Source organism: Thamnophis elegans, chromosome 3 (genome assembly GCF_009769535.1).
Source record: "Thamnophis elegans isolate rThaEle1 chromosome 3, rThaEle1.pri, whole genome shotgun sequence".
Lineage (NCBI taxonomy): Eukaryota > Metazoa > Chordata > Lepidosauria > Squamata > Colubridae > Thamnophis > Thamnophis elegans.
This window is the reverse complement of record NC_045543.1, coordinates 70,533,556-70,551,913: the sequence shown is the minus strand read 5'-3', so window position 1 is coordinate 70,551,913 and position 18,358 is coordinate 70,533,556. Positions and strand designations below refer to the sequence as shown.

General features: G+C 34.7%; 1 protein-coding gene across 6 annotated transcripts in view; it reads right to left on the bottom strand.

Annotated features, from left to right (window-relative positions):
- Nucleotides 1-378: 378 nt before the first annotated feature.
- NFIB (nuclear factor I B) overlaps nt 379-18,358 on the bottom strand; it is a 213,192-nt gene continuing 195,212 nt past the window's right edge. For all 6 annotated transcript variants that reach the window (XM_032214159.1, XM_032214162.1, XM_032214161.1 and 3 more), the window contains one exon: nt 379-7,914. In XM_032214159.1, the coding sequence (XP_032070050.1) occupies nt 7,785-7,914 (130 nt within the window). In that variant the 3' untranslated portion in view covers nt 379-7,784. The remainder of the gene's footprint in view (nt 7,915-18,358) is intronic.

The following is an 18,358-nucleotide window of genomic DNA, read 5'->3' as shown; positions in this document are numbered from 1 at the left end:
ATGAATAATATTTTTTAAATCTATCAGGAATTGCAGAACAAAAAAACCAAGAGATCTAGTAAATGGACCTCAGATCAGGTCAAGTTTCCAGTAACACAGTTCAGGGGTAAACATTAACAGTTTTTATTTGTCATCAAATAAGGATAAAAATGAAATATCTGCTTCATTTTCTATTTTAATTCTCCAACTTAAACTGTGTATTAAAAAGCAGAATACATGAACATACAGAGCTCATTTTAACCTCAAGCAGAAGAAACAGAAAACTGAAAAGATTTACTGCATGCTCTGAGAAACCAACAACTCAAGAACTTTTCCAAAATATTACCAACCTATTACTTTTAAGAGGGAGAGAAAAGAAAACACAAGTGACCAGAGGGCTGTAGCATAGCTCATTTTATTGTTTAAACAGTTTTGCATAGGAAATATATCTGCTTCCAGTAATTGACTGCAGTATGAGCAGCTGCTAGCAGTATAGGCTGGATATAACAGTAAATCACATTAACTCAAGCTTGATTTACACCAGTTTAAAACTTGTGGCAGCTGAGCTTTGTAACCTAATGAAAAGTACTCCAAAGAACATGTCTGTCCTGCAAATAAGCAAGAGTTCTTCTCCCCAGAACCTCTCCTTACAAACCTTCTGGCCCCCAAAAGAGCCTGGTGGCCAGAGGTCCCGATTTTGTAAAAGTGAAAACTGCAGAGTATATATGCATCCTATGGGTAAATTTATCATTACACCAAAATTCTGCATGCGTTTAAAAACAAAGCCAACGGAAGTACATCTAACATATTGGGGACCTCTGGCTCTGGGGAGAAGTGGAGAAGGATAGACCATGCCAGAAGTTTTAAAATGGATCAACCCTGGTGTGTAGCTAGCAAGCAATAACTGACTACTTGTCACCTACAGTTGCACTAAATGTATCTAAAGAAACACACAGCCCTACAAAAATTGTTCTTAGAGAATTATCATTGAGATTGGGGTGCTTCTTCCCAGTTCACTAAAGTCCTATATGATATAAGCACAAATTAACAGCTTGATGAAGACATAATCTAATGTAGCTCTTGAGAAGTCTAAGCCTGGGAAGGTGTCACCCCTCACATTCTACCATGTTGTAGTTTTCTATTTTTATTTTATTTTTTTGAAGTAAATGTTATCTGAAACATATTTACAACTGAACTCAACAGAGACTGTGAAACTGAACAGGCACTGGTCATTTTTTTTAAAAATTTCTCACTTTTTTTCTTTTTGGTAAACATTTTTTTTGCTGGTTTTTTTTTTTGTCTCTTTCTCTCTCTCATTTTGCATCAACTTCTCGCAAGTCCATGCAACTTCAATGCCCTCTATGAAGAATGCATAATAAGCCATACTTCTTTTTTATTTTTAAAAAAGTCCTTCTGCATATAGATACACATTTTGCCACATCAGTCCCTGTAGCACAGTTTTCAAAACCATTCTGTCAAAAATACAGTAATACAAAGACTGGATTCAGTGGCACTGGCTCTTGCTGCCATCCGTTGCTTTTTTGCTTGCTGTGTTTGTTTCGAGTCTTCCTGGAAAGATTTTGAGCACTAAATGCAACGGAGGCTTGAATGAGCGCGGGTGGGGTGGGGAGTGCCACTGAAGCCCCTTTCACAAAGTCAACATACATTTTAATTGCAACACACAGATAATCCTAAGGAGTAATAACTAGTGAACCCTTTTATTATATATATATATAAAAAAACTACTTACAACCATTGAGGAAAAAAAATTGCAACAAAAATGTATAAATTGACCGTCTCCTGCTTTTTCCCCTTTGCTATTAACAAATGTGACCAATAGAGCTGTGGCATGGAAACAGTACAAGAGTTGTCATGGCAATAGGTTTGGCTGATGCAAGGGTCATTGTGCTGGGTCAAAGGGCAAACCCAGTGGTCCGTGTTATCCTCTGACTGTGGGCTCCAACGCACCCACAAAGTTTTGAGGAGATAGAAAAAACAGGGGAACTCTCAGAAAGTGCAAATATGAAGGAGGCAGGTTTCAGCTCCTTCCGCATGGAGTAGGACATTCAATTTTGAGCTTTCTGTGTTCAACATGATTTGCCTGCATTGTTTTTCGTTTAGCATCTCTTATAGAAACCCAATAAAAAAATAAAAGCCTAGGAAGCATGCAGCTGGCAAATGTTAACAAAAGACCTTGGCAGGAACATGTAAACTAGAATCAATGTCATGCTGGAGGCATTACTGCCAGCATGGGTGTCGAGATTTTTTCTTTCTTTCCCAAGGGTGAATACTGTACATCAAATGTGGGATGCAGCCTTCACAATCTCACATAGTATACAAAATTTAGAATGACTTAGATACAGGACACGCACTGTTGACAAAGCTCAGTATATCCTTGTGCAATCTCATTCAGTAAGTCCTTACGAAGCTCCTAATTGCAAATCCAAATTTTTGCTCCCTGAGGACACTGCTATATGAGACATAAGTACTGTTTTCATTTTTCTTTCACTGAAATTCTCTCCTGGATGCTCTGTGAACCTGCTCTTAAATACCATCATGTAACAATCACAACATTTTTTGCTAAAGGCCATATATACTAATAAAAAAAGACAGTGGTGCTTCCAACATTCTGAAATGCTCCAAAACCCAACTTTCCAATACTAAATACAACAAAATAACCTTCATAAAATATAACTTTTCTCCATTTACAATTTCTTTTAAAAGGATCAGTAACTATGCTTTTCAAGCATAGTGAAATATCTCGTAACATGGACAGATTTTTTTGTTTGTTTTAATAGATAAATTAAGAAACTGGAGAGTTTTAACCCAAGTCCAGTTTCCAAACAAGGAAGATTCTTGTTTACGTTAGAAGTGGAAATGACATACATTTCCATTATAATTGCTAAAAATTAGCTTTACAAACGAGGGTGCTTTAAAAAAAATCTTAACAAAACTATACAGTGTACAAATTACTGTCTACACGCTAGGTGGGTTCATTAAGAAGATCCTCTGTTCTTCTCTTCATTGCAGCTTCACAGGTTCATTCACATATTATAAATGGAGCTGCTGACCTGAACACACAACTATATTGCTATATTTAATATTTTGCCATGTCTATGTACAGTCTCCTTCACTGCCTTTTTTTCCTTAGTCAAGCCTCAACTGTTCATGTCATTCTAGGGGGGAAAAACACTTCAGTGACACTGCCAAGAGGCAAAGGCTGCAAAGCAATTGAAAAAGGCAGAACAGTGCACATAGAACGGGGTGACTTGATTTTGTCAGAATATACTTCCTGATTAAGGAGGGGATTTAGATTAGATTTAGAGTGTGTTAACACTTCGTTCTGCACTGGAATTCTCAGCTCTGAGAGAAGTGTAGATGATGTAGATACGATGGATATTTCAATTAGAAAGAGAGGCAGAAAAACCCACAGAGAGCATTATCCTGAAAATTTTGTCAGAATTATGATCCAAATGACCAAGTAATTTAATGTCAAGAAAGTGGATCTAAAATAGCAAGGTAGCCTTTTATAAATATTTTCCTTTGATAAAAAAATACATCCATTTGATTGATGTATTAGTTAGGTCAGGATTATTATGAAATTGAATTGCAACTGTTCTCTGTCAAATTCTGCTTGTTTGTTATACTATTGCACTTTAAAAACTGAATTCAACTTGGTTTCAGTATTCCCAATGAAATAAATTATTTCTGGATTAAGTGGCTACCGCACTCCAGCCTTTTTTAATGAAACTCTCCCTCATTAAGGGATAAACTGAAAGAACAGTGCATCATTTTGTGGCCCACCAACTCTTAAGTGTTTGTACATTTCAGTTCTTCCTAACAGGCATATATTTAGTGAATTAATTCACTTACAAACGGGCTCAGAAAAAGAGCCAACATATAGTTGGTTTCATTCTTACTTTACCTATAAATACAAGCCTTACCAACAATCCTACAGCTTTACAACTGCCCTTAAGACTTTACAGAAGCAACTTTCTCAAAAAGGCATTTATTGGTGCAGGCCAAATCTGAAAGGGAATCTGATTCTCTTTCAGCATTGATAATTCTCAGCACTATTTTAAAGAAGGCTGCAACTAGTAAAATACCAATTAATTCAGTGGCAATGCAGGTGGAAATTGATTGACATATTGTGCCTAGCACCAAAGGCCATGGTCAAAACAGGAGATCAGGATTATTTTTATTATTTATTTTATGGCAATCCTAAGTATTGCTTATTTCTAGTTGAGAGAAGTGTTTTGAAATACTGCTCTTTTGGGGGAAGAGTGAAATTTCACATGAATTTGGACAGAATGTCTAGAAGTAGCTTCTCTGGGTCTAATGGCAATCTTTTGGGCTACTCTTCTTCAAAATAATTTTATTTTTACTTTTATGTTGCTACACTTATTTGAAGAGAAATTGTACTCTCTTGGAATTTTCATCCATTTTGTATAGCTGCTTGAAAAGAGCAGATTAAAAACTGTTTAAAACGTTTCTTTATAAGGGTATAAAAGTGTTTGAACTGCCTATCAATTTACATTTGCTGAAACTAAAGGCAAATAAAAATTATGTGTTGGTAAACACGGAGACTGAATATTAGTTTGGGTTTGTTTGTATTTCAGTACAGACTCCAAGGACAAAATACCTACATCCATGCCAGTTATGAATACTAACATTAGATTTGTACTTACATTCATTTCTATCCTAGAGACAATATGGGATTATGCTAATTGGTTAATTTTCTTTTACTGCTGGGTGCAAAATACAACTGATGAGCATTCTCTCAACACTAGGTCTGTATAATGTGTTATTTTTTTTAAAATAGATTGTAAGGCTAAATCATTTTCATTTTTACCTAATCTAAGCTTTATAACTAGTTACGTAGAAAAGAGCTAGGGTCTTTGTGAGAACATGAAAATAAGACTGACTACTCTTGTGTTCTTCTCAGTACTAGAAATACAGTGTGGAAATTAACAATTTCATAGTTGTAGATTTTGTGCAAGGGGGCTGTGATCCCATAGAATCACCCTTTATCCAGAGAAGAAAACCTTTAGAATTAAGCCATCAGAGCTGATAGTTTTCTACATTGCTAATTTTAATATCTAACCAGGTTGTCCACAAACACATTGTATGTGTGCATTTTTGTGCTTGGCGATTTGTACTGAAATAAAGGAGCACAGATCCACATGGGAGAAAGGATATAGAAAGGGTCTGATCCAGCAAAACAATCCACTGACTGATTAGTCCCTGACTGATCCAGTCCTTCATTCCTACCTGATCTCTGACAATAGAAATCAGTGATGCTGGGGGATGCCGAAAAGGAAATCAGAATTTCATTTCTTGTAAACGGACAAAGAAGAAGACATTATGGAATTCCCACTGGAAATGCCTCCATTCATAGAAAACAAATACTGAATCCAATTCAATACTTAGTATACAATTAGCATCTTTAGAAGATGTTTTGTCTCATAGCACATACTGTTTTGGCACTGTATGCTATGTGATGTTTAAATGTCAAACTAGGTTTTTATATGATGGATGTATAACTTGCAAAATTCTACAGGGTTTTTGATCTCTGTGGGTCTTGAGATTATTTTTTTTCTAAGTAGGTATTTTTTTTCTCAAATCAGGTCTGCCTCCAATAAAATCCATTTTTATTTATTTTTCATTATTACTATGTCTGTTTTCAAACCAGAAATGATTTCAGCTTGCACCCCAGGTGGAAAGTTTAAAAGAAAACACCATTTTTAGTTTTTTTTCTTTTGTTTTTAAATCACAGTAGGAAGAAAAGTTGCTTTGTAGCCTTCACCCAGCCAATGGTGCTCTGCTTCACAGCTACACTGTCAAGTGTTAAAAATCCTCCCCACCCACCCCAGAATATATAGATATATGTACGTAGTTTAAAAAAAATCCCCTGTCCATCTCTTAGTACACAAAAAGGACCTCATCACACTGCAAAAATAGCAGTACCCACTTTGGTCAATTAAAACAAACAAACAAACAAACAAAAAAGCATACATTAATCTTTTGTCTTTTAAATCTGTGTACTTACCTATAATAACCAATACAGCTAAAAGCACTACCTACATAGGCAAAACTTGGTATTGCATAAGTCGTATAAATTTGAATCCCCTCCCCCCAATATTAATTGGAAGATGAAAAAACATGAAAGATTAATAGAAAAAACACCAAAATACTGAAAATATTGCTGGTCGATTACAATTTTTAAGCGGCAACTATACACAGCCATGATATGCTTTATAAATGTGAGATAAAGTTATAACTGCTTAAAAAATCCATGATGTCACTTTTGTTGTTGTTTTCCCATCTGGAGTACAAAATATTTTGTCATAAAAATGGTACAGATTTAAAATGATAATAAATGCAGCAAAACAAGTGTAGTGATGTCACTTTTTAGATTTCAAGGCAAGGCACGTTATGTGGACATTATAACTTCGTGCAAATTAGGATTACTGGATAGAGTAGTTTCAATTATTCTTTTATAGAGACGTAGAGGCAAATGTATCTGCCCATGCACAATATTGTGTATATGAGAAATCTGTCAAACAAGGCTAATTTCTGAGAGCACCATGCAAGTTTTCAGCACCCTGTCATTATGCTTTTTAAAGAGTGCATTTTTAAAATATATATTTCAGATCCCTTTCCCACAACCCGACAACCTATCATTCCCATTTGTAAACCAGAAGCTATGCTCCTGTGACATGGATTTACCTCTCTTTCTCTGTCATGAAGGTTCTAGAAAACCATTTCCATTATTTATGGGTTCTTGATCCAACCAGTAACTTTAAATAAATAAGATACCTCAAAGGAGGCAGAAGCTAAATCAATGTTAAGTGCTGTGTTTCAATTAATTTCCTTTTCTCAAGTAAATGATTTGTCTTGATTTAGTTAATGCCTTTTAATGATCCCTCCCTTTCAAAAGTGGGGGAAAAATACATTTGTTCGAAATACTTTTGAAACTTATCTTGTCTTTTAATCCCCTCGATTTAGAGTCCAAGGGCTAAAGGACTTATAACAATTATCCCCTTTAGATACAGGTTTTAAATTGCACTTGCCTCTAATGTTTTCATTAGCATGGGGAATTATTTTAGTGTCTTTCTCAGGTTTTTTAAACTGTCATTTGAGAAGATAACACTTTCTTTTACCCAAAGTAAGGCATTGATTTTATAGAATGCCTGCTTATTTAAATGACTTCCTGAAAAATTTAAACTGGATAACACACTAAGAAAAGACTGGGTTAAGGACCTAAGTTAAATAAATTGGGGTTGACAACTAAAAGCTGAATTTGTTTCTTTTTCTTTGAAAAATCTTTTAGAAACCAGACTGCTGAGGAAAAATAATGGCTTCTGGCCTTCCTTCTCCTGCAGCTCTGTGGATGCCTCCTAGCCTTTGTTTTGAGAGCTAACTAGGAATAGTGATCCCATGCGTATTGCGTAAACAACAAGAATACTAAACCAATAAACTAGCTTATCATGCAAATATTAAGGCATCTAGAAAGTCAGTTAAAATATATTGTCAGAGACAGAACATCTATTTCCCAGTGAATTTCATAGAACAAAGGCTACTCAGGAGGAGCATATTTCCACGATCAGTGAAATATCATCGATCCTCTCCCCCAATCCCGCTTTTTGTTGTTGCTGTTGTTTTGCCATTACAGTTTCAATCTTAAGGGAATTAATGATTGTAAGTGCTGCAATTGCTGGTTTATGTTTCTTCTTTCTTCAGTTTCTTCTTTGCTTTTGTCCCATCTTCCTTTCTTTTATAGTATTGTTCAGTTTCAATCTCCCTCAGTTGCTTGTTTCTGCTTGAAGAAAAGGCTCTCCAATTATGTTCAAACCATAATTTTGGACATTTGTGGGCAGAATTGATGTCCTGTTTGATACTTGAAAGGGGACCAAGCTAGCCCAGGTACCAGGACTGTTAAAGGAAAAGAAGAAAGAAAGCAGAAAAACATTTAAAATGTTGAAGTAGCAATACCTTTTAATGAACATCTGAAAGCCACCTGACTTTGAACAATAATTCTAACAGCACATTTTAACTTCAAAGTGCAAATAGAATATTACACAGCAACTGATTGCCTTATCAATTTAATCCTAAAACTAGCTGTGGCAAATGAGTAAGTGCTTAGTATGGGCTCCTTTCTGCCATTTAACACAGCCCTTGATGCTTGCAGAATATTGTTCCTATCATCGCAAGCTTCTCTTAATTCACATTTAATATGCAGGTACAGAGAAACAATGATTTTTATTATTATTTTTCATTTATATGGGGAAACTATTCAATGAAAATGAATTATAGTCAGCAATAAACAGGATTCTTGTTGCAATATAACTTGACAACTTTAACATTTGCCTAAGCCCACCATATTGTAATTGTATTAAAAACCACACAAAGTATTTATCAGTGTTATTTATGAATCCTTGGAGAATGGTACAACTCTCATAAGTTATTGTTATGCAAATCCATAATATTTTTACAAGCCTCCACCTAGCTGTATATTGATTAGGTTTAAAAAATACACCTCATTGGCATTTGTAGTATAACTAGATTTACATACTTATATAGGAAATAAAAATTGCTTTAAAATGTAAAATACTAGTTCCTGAGATAGATAAATATTCAGATTAAATGAACTCGTCGATTAAGATTCATCTTCTGCAGTACATTTTTTATGTCCCTGTAGTTCCTTAAGGACATAGTATTACTGGTATACATACAATTACTTTAAGAAATTATTTCGTGTGGTTGTTGCATCTAAATGCATATAACATTTCCCATAAAGATGCAACAGCAGCTTCCCTCCACCAAGTGATCCATGTATTCTGCTAATTGTAACTCTTACAATTACTATAGCCTGCCATTGCTGAATATTTCTCTTGGTCACTGATGGGAGTGAAAAGACCTAACATAAAGATTGTGTTGTTTTCTGTAGGATTTGATCTCATGTAGGAGTGACAGAAGGACAAAGAGTAGTATTAAATTAGTTGTTTTACAACAATTTTTAAATTATCTCATTTTACCTGAGGTGTTCTTTTTATTCGTACTTTGTGGCAAATGTAATGTAATATTTCTGGTCCAGAAGTTTTACAGAAACTAGACAACACCATTCAATCCTATTTTCAGAATTAATGCCCAGTTAACAGAGCATGCTCTGATATTTTTTCAGGTCAAATAAATATTTTGATTATTATTATTTTTACTACCATTATAATAACAAATTTTAAAATTTTGTGAAAATATGTAATAAGATATTATATTAAGTAACTGAAAGAACGTTATCTATAAAGTTATTAAGGAAACTTATTGACATGCTATTGTTTAACTTGCAAATTCTTTTCAGTCACTGATAAATGATGCTAGCTAAATTCATATCTGACCCAATGCCTGAGACTGATTTCCTATATGTCAGACTTCAGTACAGTATATGCCTTAAGAACAGATGCAGCACACATAAATGCCTGGATCAAAATTTGCCCTTTCATAAGACTGAAAGGTTATACTCAAGATATATTGTAGCTATTACCCTATTTTTCAGACTATAAGACACACTGGTATATAAGACACAAGATTTTGAAGAGGTAAGTAAGAAAAAAAAGGTTTTTTTCCTCCCCGGCCCCTAGGAACATTCTGCAAGCTTCAGCAGGGCTGGGGGAAGGCAAAATCACCCTGTTTTTGCCAAAAATGGGCAGAAAACGGGGTCATTTTTGCCTTCCCCCAGCCCTGCTGAAGCCTGCGGAGTGCTTCTGTGGACTGGGGAAAGGCAAAAACACCTCAATTTTTTGCAGAAAATGGCACGTTTTTAACCCATTCTTTGCAAAAGTGGTATGCAGGGATGGGGCTTCAGGAAGTCAAAAATGGCTGTTCGGTGTATAAGACACACCAACATTTCCATGCTCTTTTTTTTGGGGGGGGGGGAAGGTGCATCTTATACTCTGAAAAATATGGTATTTTGTATTTTTAATTCTAATAGACCTGGAAATTTATCCATCGTCTTTACCTTTTTAATTTAGTAACATATATGTTTACATGTTTGCCCATGATGATAATGCATAATAACATTAGGCAAAGGAAAAGAAAAGAGAAAGAAAAATAAAGCAAACAGTATTATATAGTTTACATGAACAACAATCACTATTATTTTCCATAACATTCTATCTTTGCAAGCCATCTTTGCTTACGCCACATCCATACACTGATTTATATACTGCCTTTTATTCTTTTAACTTCTGCCCTATGTCTGAGGACATCATAAAATTCAACAAATTATAACTTACAATAGTTTCCCCCTTCCTCTCCATCCCTTAATTCTTCTTTCATCTTGTTAAGTAATTCTGTGAATACATGTCTTTTCACTCAGTCTTTGGCAAAGGAAGTGAGATCCCAGCTCCATTCAATCTGGTCTATCATACTTGCCATCTTTTTTATTTATTGATTTTATTGATGTTTTATTGACTTTATAGCAAATTCTCTGATTGTTGTAAGTCACAAAGGATTGTTGAGAGTCAAGTGGCATACATGTTTTAAAGCAACAATAATAAGCCAGTCACCAATGAAGCACTACCCTGACATAGTTGTAGGTTTGCTTAGTCTGAGAAAGATGAGAGGCGTGTCAGAGGTTTGACCACACTGGACAGGTCTCATCGGACAAGTCAGACAAATACAGTGTCTCCCATAAAGAATATGATATAATGTAACTTATAGAAACCTATAGAAGATTGGTCATCGCCTGAATCAACATGGACTATATGCTAGATTTTGGAAATACTGTACTTCTGGTGACAAGTGGATTACAGGATTCAGGGCTTGAGCAATTAGAGCCAACAACTCCTGGACTACTAGAAGAAAAATTGCATTATTTGTTCAAAATGAGAAAAGGAGATCTGAAAAGAATGTATCCATTCTTGAGTTGAGAGTACTCAACTCTGCTCGTAATAAAATTCTGTATACCACTAGGTTTGAAATTTTAGGCCTGGATAACCTTGAACTACGCCATCTATGTTCCAACCTGAGCTTAGTGCACAAGATAATCTGCCATAACGTCCTACCTGTTAATGACTATTATTATTTCAACTGCAATAACACATGGGCTATCAATGGATACAAACTAAATCCCTTCTAATCTTGATTGCAGGAAAAATGATTTCAGCAATAGAGTAGTAAATGTGTGGAACACCCTACCTGATCCTGTAGTTAGTTCCTCTTACCCCCATACCTTTTACGTTAAGCTGTCTACCGTGGACCATACACGTTTCTTAAGAGGTCCATAAGGGGGCATGCATAGGCGCACCAGCATGCCTACCGTCTCTGTCCTATTGTCCCATTTATATGTACTCTTTTTATGTGTTTATGGCTATATTTTGCTTATTCATATCCATTCATTTGTGCCATTTTTTCATGTGTTTCATAACTGTTTCCTTGTACTTGTTGACAAATAAAAAATAAATAAATAAATTCTGGAAAGAGTAACATTCAAAATTGGAAAGAACAGAACAGAGGATAGCAGATTAATGTAGCTCTGTTAGTAGCAGAGAAAGCCAGCATCACTCTTGAGCCATTCTCATTCCCATAGAGATTCTCTACTTTCTCCTCTGAAAGAATGAAGTCCTCTATCTGAAAAAAGCGGAACTGATACAAATAACTGAGCATATGGAATACACAAAAATGACAGAATAAACTTGCCTACTTTGAAGCTTGTCACAACCCCCACACTCCAATTATAGCACAAATATTAAAAGATGTCAATACTAAAATATTGAATATAAGCACCAGCTTATTGCAAGAAATATACCTACTGATATATTTGCAAAATCAACAAACAGGAGGGGGGGAGCCATTTTCAAATTGGAAGGTCAGATTGTAAAATAAAATCAGCACGCTAAGATCAGATGCAATCAAAATAGAACAGAAGAAAGAAAAGAACTTGAAGAACAAGAAGATCAAAGAATACCTGTTCATAAAATATCACCTAGAGATAAGGAACACCAAAGAAGCACTGAAAATAATAAAGCAGAAAATAACAGCTGTAGCAAAGAAAATCAGTTGTTACTAAGCTTGCCTTGCACACTAGAGATAGAATTTCAGTCGAATCAGAAATGTTTCTACAAATCTATTAATGGAGGGACTGTAATGAAGCAGCCAATACTAGACAAAGAAACAATATAGTTCTGGGCACGGCTATCTGACAATCAAATAAGAATGCAGCTTGGATAAAAGAGATAGAAAAAGGGAAAAATAAAGTTGAAATGAAAAAACTTGTAATAACATCAGAATTGGTGGAGAAAAGGAAGATCAAGAATTGGTTAGCACCAGGTGAAGATGAACTACATGGTTTTGGGTTGAAACAATTGAGTGATCTGCATCCATTCATTGCCAATAGCAGTAATAGCAGTAGACTTATATACCGCTTCATAGGCCTTTCAGGCCTCTCTAAGCGGTTTACAGAGAGTCAGCATATTGCCCCCAACAATCTGGGTCCTCATTTTACCCACCTCGGAAGGATGGAAGGCTGAGTCAACCCTGAGCCGGTGAGATTTGAACCGCTGACCTGCTGATCTAGCAGTAGCCTGCAGTGCTGCATTTAACCACTGCGCCACCTTGGCTCTTGCCAAGCAGGGTAACAACATACTGCAAGGCGCTGAAATTGAAGATTGGTTAACATCTGACAAAACCTACCTGATAATGAAAGATCTAACCAAAGGGACAATCCCAGACAACTGCAGACTAATTTCCTGCTAATCAACAACTTTCAAACTGCTGTGTGGAGCTGATACAGCCCAAAAGCATCTAGTTGAAATACAAGCTTTCTATCTGAGCAGAAAGGAAACCATCCAAATAGGATCAGCTTCTACTTGTCAAGATAATTTTAGAAAAGTGTTACAAAAGGAAGACCAACTTGAACATAGCTTGGATTAATTATGTTCAACTCCCTGCCACATGACTGGATAATCAAATTACTTTAAATAATAGAAGTCAGTAGAAATATCAGAATCTTTGTGCAAAGATCAATGATACAGTTGCTGATCAATGGTGATAAGACTTCTACAGATTAATATTAAGAAAGAAATCTTCAGGGAGACTGTCACCACTACCGTTTGTCACAGTACTGATTACTCTGTCAATGATACTGAACAACTCAAGACATGACTATTAAACATAAAACAACATCTGCCAAGTTATCCTTTACATGGATGATCTGAAACTATATGGAAAAACACCACCTGAAATGGAATAGCTGTCCATTTATAGCCAAGATAGTGCAAAGGAATTTGGATTAGAAAAATGTACCATCTTTAACATCCAACAGAGGAAAATGTTGAAAACTGAAGGAATCAAGTTGTCCTATGTAAATAACATCACCAATCTGGATGAAGAAGATCAATACAAATACCTAGGCATCCTTCAGGCTGACATCATCAACTGCACTGAAGTCAAGTTGAAGTTTAGAAGTGAATACAATAAGAAAGTGAAGAAGATCTTAAATCCAAGCTCAGTGGAAGAAATATTATCAAGTCAATGGATAATATACCAGTTGTGAGGTACAGAGTTGGAATTTTGAACTATACTCACAAGCTGAAATAGAAGCCCTGAATATGAAGACCAGAAAACAATGAATCATGCTCCAGTTGAAGAAGAAAAAGAGGTATTGGAAGAATATGTGAAGGATAGTGAAGAAAATGCATTAAAGCTAGTATACAATATGGACTTACTTAATTGGGAAGATACCAAAATGACCTATAAGAAAGATCTAATATAGATTTAAAAAGAGACATGGCAACACAAAGTATTACATGGCCAATACATTAAAAAAATTGGCAAAGTAGATAATAAGTAAGACTTGGCAATGGCTAAGAACCGGAAACTGAAGAAAAGAGACAGGAGAACTAATTCTTGTTGTACAAGACCAAGCCTTAAGAATGTATATAAAGCCAGAATTGAGAAGACAGCAACAAGTGGCAAATGCTGTTTATGCAAAGAAGCTGAAGAAACAATGGACCATTAGTTAACCACTGTAAAGAAATCGCACATACTGATGAAAAATAAAGACAAAGCAAAGTAATAAAATGATGCGTTGGAAAATCTGCAAGAAACACCACTTTCCTATAACTGTCTGGGATTTTAGAATTCAAGCAGGCAAGCATTTGCAACATCACATGCCCAACTTAAAAATTGGTGATAAGAAAGACAAAAAAAAATCTGGAAAGTGGACATTGAAATACCTGGAGACAGCAGAATAGGAGAGAAAGAACTGGAAAAAAATCTCGAAGTAGAAAAAGCTGGAATCAGAAGTAGAACAACTATGGCAAAAGAAAGCAAAGATACGACCAATAGTAATAGTGCCTTGGGTGCAATACCAAAATTTCTGGAGCACTACTTGAATGCCATCAGCATTGACAAAATCACTATTAGTCAGAAGCTTCATTTGGAACAGCTTACATTTGGCAACAACATCTTTAATATTAGGAAACAATATCTACCTGTCGCTTGGTAAAAATTCAAAAATGCCATGTCCAGTCTAAATATCTAGCTGATTGTGCAAACAATAACAATAATAATATTATTTTTCTTTTACAATTCAATCCTTTCCTCTATAAGACAGAATCATCTAAGCATACCTTTTGGTACTAATCCTCTTCTGTATATAGTTCACATTCCTTCCGCGTTCATTTACCCTTGACCTTATCTTTTGTTGTTTTACCAAACATATTTCTAAACTACTCTATGCCTTAGCTATGAAAGCCAGCTGTGTGACTTTGAGCTAGTTACTCTCTCTCAGCCAAACCCACCTCACTGGGTTGTTGTTGTGGGGAAAAGGAAGATGTGTTGGATAAGTTCACCACCTTGAACTATTTGTTTGTATCCCACCTTTATTATTATTACAAACAAACTACTAAATAGAGCAGACAGAAACATGCTCCTATATGCAACAAGTTTTGCTTCTTTCAATAGTCATTCATACAAATGAATGCATTCTACCAACTTAATTGGGCTTAATTTTCTCCATCTTTAGTCTATATTCTACCAAAATACATTAATTCATTGGGTTGCTCTAGTTTTTGCCCTTTATATGTAACTTTCATTCATTCACTCCATTTTCATTACCAAACACAACTACTTTGAATCATTTGTTTTCAGATCTATACATTTCATCATACAATCTAACATTTGTTGCAAATAATTTTCATTCATCAATAAGAGGCATTTAGTTCTCAAAACACTTTTATTGCCAGAACCAGTTAATTTTTTTACACATTTATTCACACTATTATTAAACAATCAAGAGAATACTACACGTAGTTTTTATTCCCTGAATAATACTGAACTATTTGCCAAGTATTTCATCTCTTTTCATACATTCTTCTATCATATACTATTTATTTCACATTTAGCACTGAACTTTAAACCACATTCTTGCAAAATTCAAGCCTATTTGCTTTATTATACACTTTCACTTTCTCACAGATATAAATTGTCAATGAAGCAATAAAGAAAAAAAAACCCTGGTCTACCACCTTTGGTTTGGCATAAGCTTCACCATACAACCCAACATCTTCCCATGGATACTTAAGGAAATAACTTACTGTACTTCTTGCATTCATCATTTGCTATTACTACCTTGTCCTCTGTGAAGGAAATCAACTGCATTCTCCAATCCTCAGGCAAAGATGCAGTCTTTATACACATATTAAATAAATCAAAGTGACTCCATTAGCAAACCTAATCCGTATTTTAATAATTTTTAAAATCTGAGTATTTATGTTTTACTTTTCAACATTTTTATTCAATATTAACATAATATTCATTTCAATTCTTTTTGGAAATCTTATCTTTTACTTTTCAATATTTTTTCACTACTAGCATCCATTTCAATTCTTCTTTTTGAAATATTTTTATCATTCCCATAGAAACCTCTAAAATATTCCTTCCAACATTCTTTCACTTCAATTCATCACAAATCTTTTCATTACATTTATTTTTAAATCCATTCACTCTGCCAAATGCTTCATTTTATGTCTTCTTCATCCCCTTGAATAATTCTTCATTTTTTTCTGTCTATACAAAATATATAGTATCTTTCTCTTACTTTCACTTTTTGCATTAACATTCTATGCTTTTTTGTTCAACCATGGTTTTTTTAATTTAATATTTTACCAAATATTTTCCCATACTTTCTAGATTAACTAAACACACTTTTGTGGCAATTTATGACATTAGCCTTTTTGTTCTGTTTTAAACACTTATAATGTCTTTATATCTACTTTTTATTCTTTCCATTTGGTTGATAAATTATGTCTTATAATATATTTTCCTAAGGATTTGTCTTCCTAAGCGTGAACGTCCCATCATCCTTCTACACTTTATCTTCAATCAAATTATTGTATTTTACACCACTTTTACCATCAATAGGCATGAATAGATTTATGCTTAAATTGTGCATCTGAAACAAAAAGAATTCCAACTAAACTCATACTCATAAATCATCACTCTCATTCAATTTGGGATTTCCAAAAGGTCCAATTCCACTCATTCATTTATGTCATCCAATGATTTTTTTTTCTCCTACATCACATTAATATAGAATGTTGAGTTTTTTACCCCTAAACTCATCTCTCATTCTATTATTATCACCATTCACTGAAGGTTAATATGGATGTATTATAAATCAATCCATTCATACTTTTAATCACACCCAAATCAACCCAGATGTCACAAATCTATACCTTCTGACTTATATTTTAGCCCCTTTAATCATATTTAAACCTGAGTCTTTACTTCCATGCATTTATTCATCAACTCTAGTCCACAAAATCATTTAAAGTTTTTCCACTAATACCTTTCTCTTCATTTTATAACTATCATCTATTATTTAATTTAATTTCACACCATACTTTTTACCATGTTCTTTTCTTACATTCCAAGTTGTCTGGTTAACCTAAGTTTTTTTAAGTAAGACAGAGAGATTAAGCTACCAGTATTGGTTGTACCAATGTCACGTGCAGCATTTTCAAAGCAAAACACTACGTGTAAAGGAAGCCAAGTTCGATCTCTAACTAAGGAGTTGCATTGCAAGATAAAATACTGTTCCCCACATCCCAGCAACCGATATTACAAAATGACACTTTCTGGATGCATTTTATTGTGTCAGTAATGAAAATTATCATGGTCTACTTCAGACATTCTGGACATTTAAAAGGGTGCTGAGGAAACTATTCCAAAGATTAAGAATGGAATGTAATATTATTATAGGCAGAAATGGCAGTATGTCTTGAATATATAATAACTAGACCCAAGTGACAAACATCCTGTTCTTGGGATCAATTGTTCATATCCATAATTAATACACTCAGTGTCAAATTTCATGATTATTTCAGAGCTTATCTGTTCCTCCTGCTGCCACATCTGTTGGTTCCTCATCCTGTATACAGGATATACCAGCAGAACTTATTTTTAACTTTTGATAGAACAAATCAAAGTGAGTCAGCATCTCTTGCTCTCGCCCCTCCTTCCATTCCTGAAACCATTACGCCTAAGTTCCTACTTAAGCATTTAAATAGTAAAAATTCCACAGAATAGTGGGTTTTTTTCTTTTTACAAAAAAAGCAATCCAATATGTATACTAAGTTGAACAAACTTCATCACCCTTTTCCTTTTTCCTTACGCTGTCCTGAAACTGCTTTAAAGGGGCCCCATATGCTGCATTTCTTTTAATGAAACACAATATTGTCACCATGTCCTCTGTTGGCCTTGGTGACTGAAAAAGTACAAAAGGTGGGGGGATGGCCCGGGTGTAACGCTGACACATTGTTTTAAAATACAGTACAGGAGAGATCAGCCAAAAAATTTATTTTTGTATCATATCAATCTCTTTTCCCTAACAAAATTTTAATTTGCTTCATCTCAGTCCTTTCAGAAGTTATTTCTTAAAAGATAAAACCATAGAGGCATTGTTTATTTTTCTCCTAAACTCCTTCACAAGAGATGCTTAGTAGGTCCATGATACAACTTTGCAGGCACTGACGTAGCCAATCATTACCATATATTTATTTTATTTTGTAAATGTTAAGAGAAACATCTCCTTAGAAACTATGCCCTTATTTATAGCTGAAGACATTACGCAGACTAAAATTGAATATATACATTTTTGTGATCCACAAGGGGTTAATAGTCCACTTCACAGCACAGAGCATTTTCAAAACATGCTCCTCCTTTCCTAAAAGCACCACCAAAATCATCTGACAGGAAACATAAGATTAAGTTTATCCTACCTAAGAGAACAAAAGGGTACTCAGAACAAACAACTAGTTTACTCTATTGAAATCTCTTGTTTCACAAAATACAGTTGAAGAAATTGTTTTCTTTCTTT